At 46.1% G+C, this 16,505-nt stretch overlaps 1 protein-coding gene across 14 annotated transcripts in view; it reads right to left on the bottom strand.

The window, feature by feature from the left end:
- Positions 1-402: 402 nt before the first annotated feature.
- CAMK2G (calcium/calmodulin dependent protein kinase II gamma) overlaps positions 403-16,505 on the bottom strand; it is a 117,082-nt gene continuing 100,979 nt past the window's right edge. For 5 of the 14 annotated variants that reach the window (XM_063405874.1, XM_063405864.1, XM_063405878.1 and 2 more), the window contains 9 exons: positions 14,540-14,608; positions 12,905-12,949; positions 12,226-12,274; positions 10,088-10,201; positions 8,281-8,406; positions 5,620-5,695; positions 5,026-5,120; positions 3,693-3,938; positions 403-1,149 (listed from right to left, as the gene is read on the bottom strand). In XM_063405874.1, coding sequence (XP_063261944.1) covers positions 3,706-3,938; positions 5,026-5,120; positions 5,620-5,695; positions 8,281-8,406; positions 10,088-10,201; positions 12,226-12,274; positions 12,905-12,949; positions 14,540-14,608 — 807 coding nt within the window. In that variant the 3' untranslated portion in view covers positions 403-1,149; positions 3,693-3,705. The remainder of the gene's footprint in view (positions 1,150-3,692; positions 3,939-5,025; positions 5,121-5,619; positions 5,696-8,280; positions 8,407-10,087; positions 10,202-12,225; positions 12,275-12,904; positions 12,950-14,539; positions 14,609-16,505) is intronic. The other 9 variants (XM_063405866.1, XM_063405867.1, XM_063405869.1 and 6 more) reach the window with 6 other exon arrangements.

Here is a 16,505-nt window from a genome sequence, read left to right on the forward strand (position 1 = left end):
GGTGCATATATTTCAGTATAAAAACACACGCTATTTATGCCTCATATAGGAGTGTATGTGCAAGTTTTCATGAAGAACATAACACTAAGTTTTTTTGTCTGCTTCCTAAGGAACACGTGTTCTGCAGCACTGTGGATCCCAACTACGCTACTAAAAAGGAAAAAAAATAGAAAATCCCATACAAATACCCTCTTCCTCTAAAATCTCTGCTCTTAATGAAATGTTTTTTTTAATTAAATAAGCTGGATTCAAAACTCCATGTTTGTCCAGGTAGTGGCTGTTTCTAAAACCAGTATCACTAAAGAGCAAGCTTCTATTCAAGTTATATTCACTTACACCCATTTTTAAATCCCTACTTCCATCTTTAGTTTTAAATCAACATTCCATTTTGTTTTATGTCTTAAAAAAAAAAGAAAAAAAAAGAAAAAAAAAGAAAAAAAAGAAAATAAAAAGTCTGTTTTGGGATCCAGCAGCCGAGCAACCAGGTTTCCATAGCGTTCTTGCTGTGCAGAAATCGACGAATAAACAGGCTGAAGTCAGACTGCTGGGCAACAGGAAGAGAAGCACCTCCTCTCTCTCGAACCCCAGTCTTCACACTGGCTCCTCTGGGGTGTCCTTGCCCCTCTCACGACTGCAGCTGCAGCACAGCGCGAACGCGGTGTTAACTTCCACCTTGGCTTTGCGGAGCACACTTCAGCCATCCGCTGTTCAAGCCGCCTCCTTTCTTGCTCTCCCTCTCTCTCTCTCTCCTTCACTTTTGCTTTCCCCCTCACTTCATTTCTGAAAGATGTTCCGGCTGCTGCCACTTTCTTAGCCCTGGGGGAGGGGGCATGTTGGATAATCTGTCATTTATTTAGCATTATTCCTGGTTTTTTTATTATTTTATACAAACAACTTGTCTTTTTTTTTTAGATTTAAAAACACCTTCGTACAGCAGAAACAGACACGATGGATCCATGGAAAACAACAGAAAGGCAGTGCCCGGAGCATCAGATGCATGCAGGGTTTCGTGCATTTGGCTGCTGCCTGTTTGTAATTTGTATTTAATTTTTTAATGTCAAAACAGACATGACCGTTGCTGTCACTCAGGCACTCCAGAGCTGCTTGCTAAGAAGATATTGCCCTCCAGCTGAGTATCTCCACAAGTTGCTGCAGTCAGGAAGAGGCAGTGTCCACCCAGAAAGGAGAGGGGAGAACAGGATGGAAGATAGAAGGAAATAAAGCCATACATTAGCTGTACACAATTAAAACACCAAGTTTTCTACAGGCTAACTATTTAGTGTAGGTAAAAACCCCTAACACAAGACAAACTGGGGCTCATGAGGAGAGCTCTAAAGATAAGAGGCACTTACTTCCCCTTCCAGGTGGCTGAGTGTGCCAGTGAAAATGAACTAACTGCTAAAATGTATTGCGTGCTTTGGAGCAGCCCTGGGCCCACTCTCTCATAGACAAGACCCAGAACTGAAGAAGTTTCCTAGGGGGTGCTCAAAGGCTCTGGTCCTAAGGAACATTTTCTGCCTCACTTTCCATTGGCTTTTGCCTTGAACTGAAAAATAATTCTATTTTTCTTGGGGGTTTTATTTTTCAAATCTTCAGTAATTTTGTCTCTGAACTTTCTTAATATTTAAACAAATGTATGAGCTTTTCTGCAGTTTTGTGAAACTGTAGCCCTAGTGACTGCTTTTAGCAAAGGCTCTTCCTAGTTCACCTTCATGTGCCAAATTACTGGATTTATTTTGAGCAGTTTTAAGTCTGGGGTTTCTTCACGTCTATTTATCATTATCCTGTCATGAAAGTATAGCCAAACCCTTCTATTATTTCTTAGTTTGCAAATCTTTGTAGAATCTCCCTGATTAGTCTTCTCACTTGTTGGTTCCCACTCTCTCCTTACAGAGAAGTCCTCTCATTAACATCAAACTTCTTTTCTGGCTGTAGTTTCCTTTTGAGATGATTTACCCAGAACTGAACTCTGCCTTCCAGGTGAGAAGAAACCACTAATTTCTGTTTAAGCATTCTTACTCACCTCATTCATTCTTCATCCTTAGCTTTCACTGCACATGGGATAATACTGCTCCAAAATGATTCAGTGTGTTCGGAAGGGGGCTGCCACACTGACCCCACTTGTAATTGCTTGTGGGTACACCTCCTTCAGAACCCAGAAATGAATGCAAATTCTTCAACTTCTATTAGTTTACAGGGTATTTTTAAATATTATTTTAACCAACATTTTGTGGTTTGGAAATAGTTTCTGCTCTGCAGTTTTCAGAAATCCTCCAGCACATACTTTTGGAGGGCTTCAGTATTTCCATAGCCAAGAAACATAGCTCTTTCCGCAGCAGACTTTCCATAACTTCCTCAGAACTCCTAGGCATAGCCACTGAGCCACACTGATCTGTAATTTAATAATTTCTTCTGCATCTTTTTTTGGACAGATGTCCGAATCCAGGACAGACGGCTCCCTCAAAATTTCTGTGATGAAATCTGATGCAAGTTTGTTTTCCTGCAAAGGCTTTATCCTTATCACTGCCTAACTCCCTGGAAATTCAGCTGATTTTCCAGCTCTCTTGAAAGCTTCCCTGCTTCTGGTGCCCCCAACTGGCTTTTGCTTTTCAAATTCCATCTGTGACCTCTGCAGCTTGCTTGTGATAGTTCACATTCCTTCCCACTGCCTTCAGTAGGGTTGAATACCTCACAACACACGAATACAAACTGCTCTTGGCTTAGTCCCAAGTTGTTCACTGAACTAGGACTCAAGTAGCAACTATGTGGTTCATCCTTAAATGACCACATTAAAAAAAGGTCGACTCCCAGTTGTAGATATTTGCTGTGTTTGCCCTTATATAGAAAATATTTAGTAATAAAGGTCCTAAGATTAGGAAACTTTGGGCTATAAAATGAATGTGACATGTATTTCAGCACAAAACAAAAGGATGCAGAAAGACTTTGTGCATCTAATTAAAATAAACCACTAAGGCCATAACCAGAATGCCTTAATGCTGAAGAAGTAAATGGATCTGATATAATTCAGGAGCAAGCAACAATCATTTCTTCATGACAGATTTTAGAGTCAAAGCTTCTTCCAATGCTGAACTGTGGCAACTTATTTGGGGGACATTTTAAATCCTCTGATATTATTATTTGTTTAGATCCTTTTCCCTTCTGAGCTTTCTGAACATGGTACAATAAATAGCTTTCGCTTATCAGAAAATCAGTGGTAAAATTTATATGAATAAACCGTTACCCTTTATGGCTTAGCAACTGTTCCGTATGGAATCCACACTATCCTTTCCAGACGATGAAATTATCATAAAAAAAGTCCTCTGAAATGACCCCCAGCATGGAAAGGTAGAAGTGAAGGGCCAACCTGTGCACAGCATGAGATACTCTTCCTCTCTGCTCTGGATTAGCTGGACAAGCACTGACCTGAGCACCTGGGAGGAAGCATAGCTGCTACAAGGGTACCTAAGCCCAGGAACAGCTGGCACATGACTCTCATTTGACAGGAGTGGCAGACAACCCTACTGAGTCCAGAGGACAGGACTTAAACAAACATCACCTACAAGCCCAAGTTTTCAGCCTACAGACACCTCAATAGGGTTCTCTCATAGCCAGCTAAACAGCCTCGAATGCTGAATTCCCCCACACAGCAGCCTCAGCTGCGTGTGACATTCTCCCTCCCTGGGCGTCCATACCCGTCTGTGATCCTCACTGGAGAGGGGCTGCAGGCGCTCCGGAGCAGTGGTAGTGCACGTTGAGCCACTTGCCGTCGCGGCGGTGCCACACGCGCGTCTCCTCGGACTGCGTGGTGCGGGGCCGGCCCTGGCCGTCGATGTACTGCGTCAGGCGGATGTACGCGATGCACGCCGCGTCCTCCCCGATGACGTGCACGTGCGGGTTCAGGATGGTCGTGTGGATCGGCTTGCTGTTCTTCGACAGTACTGCCACGGCATGCAAAACATCAGACCCCTGTTACCACTAAGAAGGAACAGCCCCATATTCTCCAACCTCTTCTATGTTCTACTCACCTTCCACTGGATTCTGGAATACCACAAAAATCGCTCTGCAACTTTTCTGGCAAAATCCAAGCAATTCTTTCCCCTATCACCTGGTCTCCTCTAAGAACTTTGCCAGGGTCCCCTGGCCCCTTTGCCCCCATTTCCTCTGCAGAGCAGACTCGCCACTTTGTCAACATCAGTGCTGCTGTGTCTTCAGTTACGGGGAAAGATCTTTCACTTACAGAATATCGTTGTAAAGTAATCAGGAGATCTTTAAGCTAGGACAGCATTAAATATGAACAAACTTTGGAGAAGTGTTAAAATCACTCCATAATAGGCTGTTGAGAGAGACCAAGTCTCTGCATAGTTGGAGAACTACATATTGCCCACACTGAGGACCTTGACCTAACCCCCAAAATAAAACAGATTGAATGGCTCAGGATTTAAATTTCAATTATCTCATCCTGTGGAGATATCCAGGAAGGGAGACAAATCCTGTACAGTGATTTGTAGTACAGCATAAGTGATAGCCTTTCTCCTGTTTTTCCTGCCCCAGGCTGACAAGGTGACTCTTATATCTATGTAAAAGGTTCATAAGATGTTAGAGATCTGAAACCATCCAAGGAAAACTTAAAGCAAAAGCGTCTTTATGCCTGACCATTCAGTATGCGACTCCAAACATACATGTTGATTCCACCAAAATCTGATCATTTTTCCATTTTCATATCAGTAAGAACTCCAGTGCTTTAAACTTTTAACTCTCCTGCAGTCCATGCCAGGTACAATACATTTCCACCTGGCAGACTGTATGCCTAGAGTGAAGGGATGCAGGGTTAGAGTTGAAATTGTTGCTGAACAGGCTTTTTGACAGAAAGGCTGCTGGCTTTTATGAATGCATCATAAACCAAGCATAATCAAGTTCCTGCTTATTCTGATAACCAGTAAAAACAAGGTCAATTTTCCCCCCCAAATGTGACATAGAGGAAGAGTAGAGAGAAAAGTGTTGGAGTTACCAAATCTACCCACTCACAGTTTTCAAAGTAAAACTTATGGAAATCCATTCCTTCAACCAGGTTCCCCAGGGCTTCAGGTTCAAATGAGGTCAAGCCAGGATCACAGATTTTTCTGCAAAGAAAAGCAGCACAGGTTTACAGTTTGCATTTGAGCCCAAGAGCTAGTGACACAGTGAAGTGCTGGTATGCCATTTGACTCACACCCTATGTCCACCTAACTACATCTCCCTACTCCAAGAAGTAAGCTCCTGAAGACTCAGCCCTACAGTAACGCAAGGAACCAACTAGATGGCATTTCACATGAAATAGACCCCTAGGTTACTGACTTTTCTTTTATTCTTTTTCTGCTCTTCTCATTTCCCTCCCCTGTACTTTGCTTATGAACCCAGGACATTTTCCTATTGTTGCTCCTGTTGCTGTTTGATACCTGATACCTGTTTGATATTCATTTAGAGCTCTACTACTCCATCCCTTACTGCTGACTGATGTAGGCTAAGAAGGATAAAACCTTTTATCCTCCCTGACTGCGTGACAGCTCCTCATACCCAGGAGCCAGAGCATCACTTGCACACAAGCTGATAAACAACTTGTCAGAAAGCATCTCTACTTACGTATAAGCCTCAAAATCTCCATTGTTGATGGCCTCTATCAGCTGCTCTGTTATCTTAATGATCTCTTGCTTACGCACTGTGAACAAGAAGAAAGAGCAATTTAGCTGTGTTGAAGAGTTCAGTAGAAATATGAGGCTAGTGGGTGCTTCCTACAAGCAATTTGTAGGGCACCATTAGTCTAGATCTCACAGGATGCTGCTCCCTGCATTCTGGAGATACATACTAAAGACAGTCATCCACATGAGAGTAGGGGGGCAGTGGTATGAGAGGGAAATGGTGATCCCATAATGCAGGGAGAAAGGAAATAAGGAGACTATATTCATTTTTTTTTCCTTCTAGAAAGGTCTAAGGCATCAGAGGGGTCTCCTGAATGACAGCCTGAGCTGCTTCTGGAGAATATGACCAATGAATGCCAGTGATCCTGCCCATGTGAAGTACTTGTCTGGTAGCTTAAGATGTGGAAAGCCTTCACCACAGCAGCCATATACAGATGGCCACCACATAGATAAAGCCAACTGGAAAGAAACTCCCAACAACTCGCCTATCATCATCATCAACACCTCAGCTATTGTGAATGCTGCAAACAAGCAACTGGGACATGTAGGAATGGCTTCTGCAAGCTAGAAAGACAGCAGCAGGATAGATGGGTTGGATGAGCACGTCCTAGCTATGTCTGAGTGTGCACACTGTTCCTCAGGCAGTTAGCTTCTGCCAATCCCTATAGCACAGTTCCTTACAGCACTCTGACAGTGTTAACTGTCATTAACCATTAACAGCCCAGCACAGCCATTAACCCAGCCCAGCACAATGGACTTCAAGATGAATGAAGACCCGGGCTGTCTACTGTTGTTTGGCCCCCACCTCGCCAAGGGAGTGCACTCTCTTCTCTTGGTTCCCCACAGCAGATTGTCCAGGCCCCATCCCCTCTGCAGTGTTCTATCATCCATGCTAGTCTCAAGAATTCATAACATTTACAAAGTTTTCATCAGGTCTGTTAAACAACATAATTCTTTCTATGACTACTGTGTGCACCATACCCATGCACAACCTCACAACTCTTCAGCTTTCCCCACACCTGTAGGTAGACTCTTCTGCACATTATACAGGCATTTACGAGGTTCTCTAGCATTCTTTTCAATGTTATCAGATAATATACAATTCCTACGACTAGAAGTGCCATTCTTGTGCCCTTCAGCATCTAAAATACAGGTGTCTGAAATGGAACCACTCCCTTGACTGTTCTCCCCTTAGGCCCTGAAAGAAACTGGGACTTCTAGAAGTCTCACATGGGCATCTTAGATGAGGGGGGAGAGGGGAAGATGGTGTTTAAATCTAACCTATCATCTTTAGATATTCAAGTCAGGGAAGCTGAATTCCATCCTAGATGCCAGCAGATGCTGCTCTGAACTGCTCTCCCCCTTGCCCCTTTGCACCTCATCTCACCATTGGTAAGTACAGCCAAAGACAACAATCTCACTGGCTATCAAAAATATCTGTACCCACTCTGTATGGGTAGTAAAGTTAAGAGAACTTTACTAGTGAGCCAGCCTCAGAAACCCCTCAGACAGGGGACATCTGGCTCATAACAATAAGGTGGCTGGTTTTGCTAGGCAGGCTGTATGCCCTTCCACATGTGGAAAGATGTACACAGAGAATAGGTCAAAACGACACAGCGGGCTATGTCTCTTGTGAAAAATGTCCTTACAAGCAAGTTGTCTGGGATTACTGTCACATGAAGAAGGGCTACTTGTTGGACTGCCAAACCATGCACCACTAACGTCCAGAAGACGGAGTCCATGGCAAAGACTGCATTTGAGATGAGTGAAGGAGTCTGCAGACCACAGTCACGGTGTGCTGGCTCATCTTAAAGAAATTTGCATCCCCTTCTAAGGTGCCTTGATGCAGTGCCACCAGGCTTGTCCTTCAACACTAGTCCATCCCATCAGACTGTGCTCGTCTGCTGCTTTCACTACATGTCCCGAGCTCGAACCGGCACACGGGAGGTGACCACTCCGTCCGAGGGACAGAGCGCCTCAGGCTGTCAGGGGGACGCCATTGGCGCCTGCCGCTCCCGACGAATCCTCCAAACCGGCACGGCACACGCACAAGCGACAGGCGACAGCACGGACATGGGGCACGGCTGCAGCCGCTCCACCCTGCTTTGTGCGAGCCCAGGAGGCAGCCCCGCCACAGCAGCTACACCGCCGGCCGGGGAGCGCCGTTCAAGGCCGGGGCAGAGGCCGGGCCGAGGCCGGGCCGGGCCGAGGGCGGGCCGGGCCGAGGGCGGGCCGGGCCGAGGGCGGGCCGGGCCGAGGGCGGGCCGGGCCGAGGGCGGGCCGGGCCGAGGGCGGGCCGGGCCGAGGGCGGGCCGGGCCGAGGGCGGGCCGGGCCGAGGGCGGGCCGGGCCGAGGGCGGGCCGGGCCGAGGGCGGGCCCTCTCCCGCCCCTGCGCGTGGCGCCCCCCGGCGGCCGCCGCCGCTCCCGCACCCGGCCCCTGCGGCCGCGCCCCCGCCGGCACCGACGGCGGCAGCTCGGAGCGCTCGGCCCCGGCCCGGCTCGGATGAACGGTGAGGGCAGGGGAGGAGGGAGGAGGGAGCTTTACATCTAGGGTAACTAGCATGAGCTGCACTACTCCACTACGGCTACCCAGCTGCTAACTTACACGGTGCTCGGTTAAGTACAAAGGGAACTACTGGAGTTAGCAAAGGCTCCGACCGAGCACGCTCTAACTCCAATGTCTGCCCTGGGCTGTCCCAGGCATGGAGCTTCTCTTCACAAGATTGTGTAGCTGCAAAACAAATGTAAGCGTTAAAATGATAAACAAACAAAAAATAGAAAGTAAAATAAAAACCAACAAATAAGTACAGACACACACAGCCCCAGCCCCGGTCGGCACACAGACACATCCACACCCCAGTGACTTCTACCTGCTCTCCTGCCTCTGTCACATCGCTTGCGCCAGACACTGCTTGGCAGGGGCCACCCGGGCACTGGTGCAAAAAGCACAGCAGGAATTACACTAATGCTGGAGGAAGCTTTGAGGGCCACCGAAAACAGTGGTCAGAGTAGTGACAGAGCAACACGAGGGCAAGTACAAGATGGGGTTAAAGAAAGTAGGGATATCCAAATCACTGCAAATCTCAACTAGGTGGGAAGCAAAGTGGGAGAACACTGACCCACTTGGCAGAGAAGTGATCTGGCACTCCTCAGTGTACCAAGCAGGGCCTTGCTATGAGCAAGAGGAAGGAATTAATAAGAGAGAGGTGATGCACAGCTCACAGCAAAAAGAACTTCAGAAGAGATCATTTCCCTTCCTTTCTGGCTAGGCAAAACATCTTTCCCATTGCACCTTACAAACCTGCGGTCTGACATTCTTTGACCTACTTCAAAAAAAAAGTAACAGAGATGCTCCAACTGCTGCATCGTATGAGGTACTGGTGTTGTGTGTAAAAAACCAGGGAAGTACAACAGGAGGAGACAGAAAAGGGCATGCCTGGTTCTTCCTTCCTAGGCTGACCCAAACAGAATCAAATACTCCAGATGTTCCCAGCTCACACTGAAGATCCTTCTATTATCACTTTAAATAGTCAAGCAGCTAGTATAGTATGGTCTGTGTAGGAGAAAGGCTGTGAATTCCACCTAGATTTTCTCAAGCCTAATAGCTTTTTCCATATGCATTTTCAGAGTTTTTCAGCCACAGGCTCCTCTACGGAGCTAGCAAGTTCAGGAGATATCAGGCAGAACTTACCGTAACTCACAGACTGACCATGGTATCAGCTAACTGAGCTAGCAAGACAAACACACAAGGTAAAGCTCACCACAGACAAATGCTCTTCAGAGCCAACATTATCCCAAGATTTTCACTCAAAGCACCTGATAATGGATTCAAAAATGCTTTGGGGTCTTTCAACAGCCACAGCCTCCCTTTCAAAGCACATTAGAATAGTCTGAAAAAACTGGTTTTTGTTCCTTTGGTACTTCTGAGCACCATCCATATCTGAGGTCTCAGAAGTTCAGACAAGTGAGGCTGAATTCAGTGTCATGCATCCCCTCTACAAGCAGATCTGCACCACTGACCCCACTTACAAGGAAAACTACGAGATGCAGTGACTTGCCCAAGGAAACCCCAAAAGGCAGTGTCTCTGCAGAGAACTCCACATCTCACCCAGATGAAAGCAAGGGAATGAAATTAGCTAGGATGAGGTTCTGTTATTTGGTTTTGGTTGGTTTTTTGGTTGGTTTTTTTTTTTTTCAGGAAGTGGAGGAAATGTTTGGAAAATTTCAGTGTGCAAAGGAGAGTGTTTTGCAGGAAGGGAGATGATTTCTATTTATTCTGGAGTACTGGAAATGAAAAAACAACATTTTGAAAGGAAGTTGAGGAAAGGAAAAATCTTAGGTAAGGAGAAATGGGAAGGGTGGAGGAAGGGGTGGGAAAAAGATGCTGTGAAGCACTGCACCCCTGGACTTACTGGCTGAGAAACAGAGAGAAAGCTGGGACTGCATGGACTCAGTCTGTGTTTTGCTCTCACTGTGCCTCCGTCCTTCAAGCACTGAGCTGCCGTCCCCGGTGGAGAGAGGGGGAGCTAGCATGGCAGGGAATTAAAACACAAACACAAACAAAACACGCAAGTTCAGTAAATAAAAAAAGAGAAAGGAAAGAGGAGAACATTAAAGAAACCACAATGCTGGGCACAAAACATGCAGGAGTATCCTCCAGGGCAAAGCCAAGTAGACAGCTCTACAACGTGAACCTGGCTGTGCAATTTAGAATGACACAAGGGCAGGGGGGCGGAGGAAGAACGACAACACACACTGCCTTTAGCCCCAGCACAGTGGAAACAACATATCCCTGAGGCAACTGTCACTGATGGATAAAGACAATGTCTTCTACAGCACAGCAGAGCTGATCTGTGTATTCTGGTGTCTATTTGAAACAAGAAGTTGGCAGAGGAACTGCACAAACACTTCCCTTTTCAGAGAGTCATGGCTATGCAGAACACTGAGAACTCTAACACTCCCAAACCTTTTGGTCTACTTAGTTTCGCTCAAGAGCTTGCTTATCTTAAAACATGGAAGGGCAGGAATGGAAAAGGAACACTGGTGAACACAGCTACACTTAGAACTGGAAGACTAAAATTACCAGAGCTGGCCACGGCACAAACCACTACTGTGCGAACTCTTTCACTCCCAATCACCATTCAAATGCTCCCTTCTATTAAAATCATAACAAAATTTTCTAACCTCTGCCAAAAAAAATAGAACACAGTTTTGATCTGTAGCAATGTAGCTCTATACAACTCTATACACTGACCAAGTGCTTTCCCTCCTCCCCACCTTCTCTTCCAGTCCTAGGCTTCTTTTCCTTGCAGCATTTGTATTCCTGACTTACAACACCATTGGCTCAGAACCATGGGACCTCTCTAGAATAAAAAGTGCCACAGGAGACAAAGTTCTGGGCTAATACTTGTTCTGGATGGCTATCTAGCAGAGACAATAAATCAAATTCATTACCGCACTACAAAACCCATCCAGTTCCCAGCCCTCAAAGCTAGGTTCTTAAACCACGGATTACTCTTTGGCAAAAAGGTGGGAGCTAGAGCACTGTCCCGTAATGAGGTCAGGTCTCATCTGAAACAATCTGTGTTGCAGCGCTCATTCACTCACTGGCATGTCTTTCTGCTCCCTGTGATTCCTCAGAAGAGGAGCCAGCAGCTTGTGAAAGCCACGGGAAAGCATCAGGAACTACCCCACTGACAGAGGTGAGAGACATTGCTGCTACATCACAGGGTCAGCATTGTCTTTTCCCTGGATATGTAACTCAGATGGACTACAGGGAGAATGAGAATACCTCTGCCTCAAAATGCAAGTTATTAACACATTTGTCTCAGAATGCAAACTACCTTCACCCATCCAAAACTTGCTTATTCAGGAAAATGCTCATCCTTTGTTAGGGAGGTTAGGGAAAAGGTAGCTGCTCAAACAACATGAGCAGACATGGGACTTGGAGCTCCTTCATTTAAAGAGTTTCACAAGCACAGAATATTTATGATATGGTCACTGAAAGGTATGAAATCTCTCCTCAGCCTCTCCCTCTATTGATACCACAGTCAAGGACAACAGGCTGAGAATGATCTTCATCTTAGAAAAAAATAGAAAGAGAAAAAAATAACAAGGGAAGTCTTTGCATGTCACAAAAGAGACTCCTAGAAAGGGGTGAAAAGGGAGACTGAGTAAGCAACAGAGAGGTCTCAACTCCCTGTAGTCTACAGGGAAGTACAAAAACACAAGCATAGTCCAAACCTCAAGGGACTGGTAGGGATTTTCCACACCTAGAAATGGACTGGAGATGAACAGATTATGAAATATGCAAGAAAAGAATTCCAACTCTGAGACAAAAACAAATCAGCTCAGTGTTTATATACCACAGAGCCAAGTCAGATGGTTCCCCAGTGCACAGTCCCACTGTGACAGGAATGACAACGTCATGGCGAATTTATGAACTGAGTCAGACACAGAAATCTGGGAAATTAATTCAAGGCAATGATTGAACCTCCAGAATCCCTTGCCTACGCTTAACTGTATTAGAAATTACAGGCAAAACACCTACCTTTCAGATCCTCATCTTCAGTTGTGGTGTTACAGCTCTCTGTGGAACCCTGCACGGCAGAACAGAGCATTACCAGGCATCAGCAGTCGGGAGCATGAGCAAATAGTTTGATTTCTTTGCAAAGAAAGATGGGGAAAAGCACAAAAACATTGGCAGGGATGGAAGGGGGAGGATGATACAAGGAAGAACTGGATGTAAGCAGGCCAAATACAAAGCATAACATAGCAGCATCTCTGCTCAGCTTTTGTGTGTTCGAGCTGTTAACCCTGAACTTTTACAAGCGCAGAAGTTACCAAACTCTGTCAAATGAAATCTAAGGAGAGCTCCCTCTGTTTGGAAGAATAGCCACAAGAAGCTAAAGAAGTGCTCCTAGGCTTTCTCAGAGGAAGTGTCCATTTGCAGAAGAAAAAAAATTGCCTAAGTGCCTGTATCTCCTCTTCCATCCCACATACGAAAGAGAGTGGTGGTTATACACCACAATAGGAAAGATGTGTTAATATCTGAACAGTTGTCTTTACTCAGCCTGTTTCAGACATCCACAGCCTCCTAGCCTATTGTCAGCAGTACTCAGGAGCATGCTACAAACCAGACATTGGAAAGGTAGAAACTGAATTAAGACACACGAAGACAAGACCAAGAGAGAAGCAGAGGTTTCTCTGGCAACACTCCCATCCCTTACCTTTATGCCATCTGTAGCATTATGGACAACAGTTGTTTGAGGCTCCTAGGAAAGGATGGAAGAATCATTAAACTCTAGTTCCAAAGCATTCTCTCATTTACTTTCACTCCCCAGCAACTGGAGAAAAGGTGACTGACATTAAAAAAATCAAATCAAGTCACAAACTCCAAACAGCACACGCGTGCCTGCGTGCGTGCACACACACACCCTGCGCAGGTTTCATTAAGAGAGAGGCTGCACTAAAAGCTACAGTCACAAGGAGACAAAGCCCCCAGCTTCCCTGCAACCGTCCCTAATTCCCAATTCGTTTCCAGTGAGCCAGGCTGGCACAGACACCAGGGGGCAACCACGCAGCCAGTCTGCACCCTCTGCAGCTGTTCATGAAGTACTGACCCCTCAGCAGCGTCCTCACTGGAAAATGCTTCAGGAGAAGAGAGGGGGAAGAAAGGATAATATTGGGCTGGGGACTTTGTCTCCCCATTTTTTGGAAACGTTGCTGGGTATTTTACCCTAAAAAAGGGACATTCATAATTTCCATAATAAAAACCAGATGAGCCAGACCACCTCAATGCCTCTCAGAGAGGAGTTGCTAAGGAAATGTGAAAAAGGCACATTTTTCTAAAAATCTCTGAAATGAGCTCCAATTTCAATAATAACCATATTTAATAACTTAGAAAGGCTCTCTCAATATCAAAAACATCATGAACAAAGCTAGTGAAAGGAAAGCGGAAAATTATGAAGTGTCCCAAGAATGCTTCATCCTACAACAAAAACCTCAACACCAAATCCCACCCCTCCCACACCCCAAAAATGCCAAATCCAACTCTCCAGAGACAGACAACAAAGAGCAGCTACCAGGCCTATGGGTGCTAACTAGCTCCTGCACTCATCCCTTCGTTAGCAGGACAAGACTTCAGGACCCTGCACCATCTCCTCCCGCTGCTGTCGTTCTTGGGGGTGGCTCAGCAGGGCCTCGGGGACAGCGCTGGGCAGTGCTGCACACTCACCCATCTGTCCCTGCCACCCGCTGCCCCTCTTCCACAGGTGCTGAGGCAGGCCACACACCCGAGCTGTGCCTTCAATGTGCTTGGCACTGGCACTGTACTGGCACGGCAGAGCTTGCACACAGGCCAAACAGAAAATGCCCAGCAAGTCAGTGAGCTGCAGCAGATCAGCCACTCAATGGAGCAGGCCAAATAGGCCAGCAAAAGGTTCTTTTAAAAACCCTTTGTCTGCCCTTTCTTCTCTGGTGTCCTGAAGTCCATCCTCCACTTCCTGAGCGTTGGAGAGTGGACGGAGCTTGACACTCTCTTCTTGGAAACCATCCTCCCCAAAGCCAGCAGGAACAGTTGAACGGGACACACAGAACTGTACAGGGGTGGCACACGGGGAAATCCAGGCAAGCTGCGATCCCCACATCCAACCACAGCTCTGCTCAGCACCCCCATCCCAAAGCCTGTGAGGCTGTGACCAGGCCCCACAGCAGCACGGGGACACAGACAGAACAAAGCCAAAACATAAGCTGAAACAGAGTGGCACAAGCAGCACTCGGGAAGGGGTTTGGGAGGAGAAGGGGAGAGGACAGAATCAAAATTAAACCAAACAGGAAAAAAATATAGCAGTTGGGGAAGATACCATGGACGTCTGCACTGGGGGTGTTTCTTTTGCAGTGCTTACTATACTGGTTTTGTTGTTGCTCTGTGGCTGAGACAGAAAAACATGGTTTTAGTTCCCCTGCTGGGCAGCAGAGGCAGCAAGAAAATGACAGTATTGCTACAACCCCAACCATCTCCTCAGACCCGACCCTCCCCACAGGCTCAATCACCATGAAGAGGGAGGAAGGAGGAGTGCTGCCCTGGTTGCTGGACATCATCCCTCCCCCAGAGGCACTAGATGTTGTAAGGGATGTACCAAAATCCAAATGTGAATGGACTGCTATAGCTATAAGGAAGGAAAACAGAAGGCAAAAAAGGCAGCAGCCCAAAGGGGTGGGGAGAATCCTGCAATGAGCACTAACAAAAATATCTGGTGAAGGAAATTGAGTGATGGCAGCTGTCCTGAGAGAAAGAGACTACAGAAGTGAGAGACACACAACAGTCATGGTCTCAGATGGGGCACAAATGGGAGCCAAGTCTGAGGTGCCCCAAAGTGTACAGAAACAGTTCTAGGTATGTGATAATCCTGAGAGTTCCAGGGAATCTATTGATCCAAGTAAAAGTGTGGTCAGCCCTAGAAAAGGCAGAGAAAAGGTAATGTATGGTATGTTGTATCCCTGCTGTAACCCGAACAAAGAGACTTCAGGACCAAAATATTGAAAGGAATGGGATTGGGACATAAGTTCCACAAGTAGGAAGTTCTCTGGATGGTGCTCAGCAGCTTTTCATCTTTCCCCTCTTCGAATTCTCTTGTAGCTGTGGTAGAAGAATAAAATCTCCTTTTCCTGCATTCATACAGCACAACAATGGGGCCATCACCAGCTTGCTGAAAAGAATTATCCCATTGAGTCATGCAGGTCATGAATGAGCCAAGCTGATGTTTGTAGGAATCAAAACCTGTGTCTGTAAGTATAGAGTCCCTAGCCCACAAGTCCAGCCCACGTGTGACCACACCAGGCTACGGCTCTTTTGCTGCTAGACACCAGCAAGGTCAAAATTGGCACTGCAGGAGCCTCGCTCACAGTCCTTGGTTTACAGACCAGGGCACCTGATGGGAGCTCACAGCACAGTGCCCCCCTTGCCGTGGCTCTCTATCCCACTCAGGGAGTGCAAACTCACACTGCAAAACATCAGGCCCTCATCACCACACCACAAACACCACAAAGAAGGGAGAAGTCAAATGCTAAGCTGGAAAACATCTGCCAAAGCTGTAATTATGTCAACCAGTGACAGATCTTGTAAGACCGAGACTTAAACACCTACTGACAATTTGGGTTTTCTTCATAAGCCACATGTCTTGGCTTAACTATCCCTTTTGGAGATGGAGAGAGGAGAAACAAAAGAGGAAGATGCAGCAGGTGGAAGGGAGAGGAAGTAGAAGAGAGAGAGGCAGGAATGAACTCTTTAGAAGTCCATGGGAAAAAAAAGAAGAATATACAGACTCAAACTCTAACCTAAGAAAGAAGAAATACAACAGAAATTATGGTTTACTGCCTCTTTCTACCTATCCCTGCATTGTCCTAAGACTCTGGCCTTCCAAGAGTTTTGTTTTATACATGTATTTCCAGCCTGATGGCAGAAGAGATGACAGGTCACTGTGGATGTCAAAGAGGAGCAGATCAACCTGAAAAATTAATCTCAAGCTATTTTGTGGCACAAACACAATCAAACTTCTGACAATGGTCCACCTCTCCACAGAGCACTGAGGCTCTTGTACTTCTTCAGAAACAGTGATCCTAATGCAGAGATATATCTTCCAAACCTCTTCCAGTGAGAGGAATGTAACCCATTTTTCTGAGTCCACTGGGATAAGAAGATAAAAATTAGCATGAAAGAAACTATACAAAAGTAATTCCAATGTTTTGGAAGGCTTTGTAACTAAGGCCAAATGAGAAAAAAACCAACCAACCAACCAACAAAACAAAAACAAAAACCCACCAAAAAAA

This window comes from Prinia subflava, chromosome 9 (genome assembly GCF_021018805.1).
Source record: "Prinia subflava isolate CZ2003 ecotype Zambia chromosome 9, Cam_Psub_1.2, whole genome shotgun sequence".
In the NCBI taxonomy this organism is placed as follows: domain Eukaryota; kingdom Metazoa; phylum Chordata; class Aves; order Passeriformes; family Cisticolidae; genus Prinia; species Prinia subflava.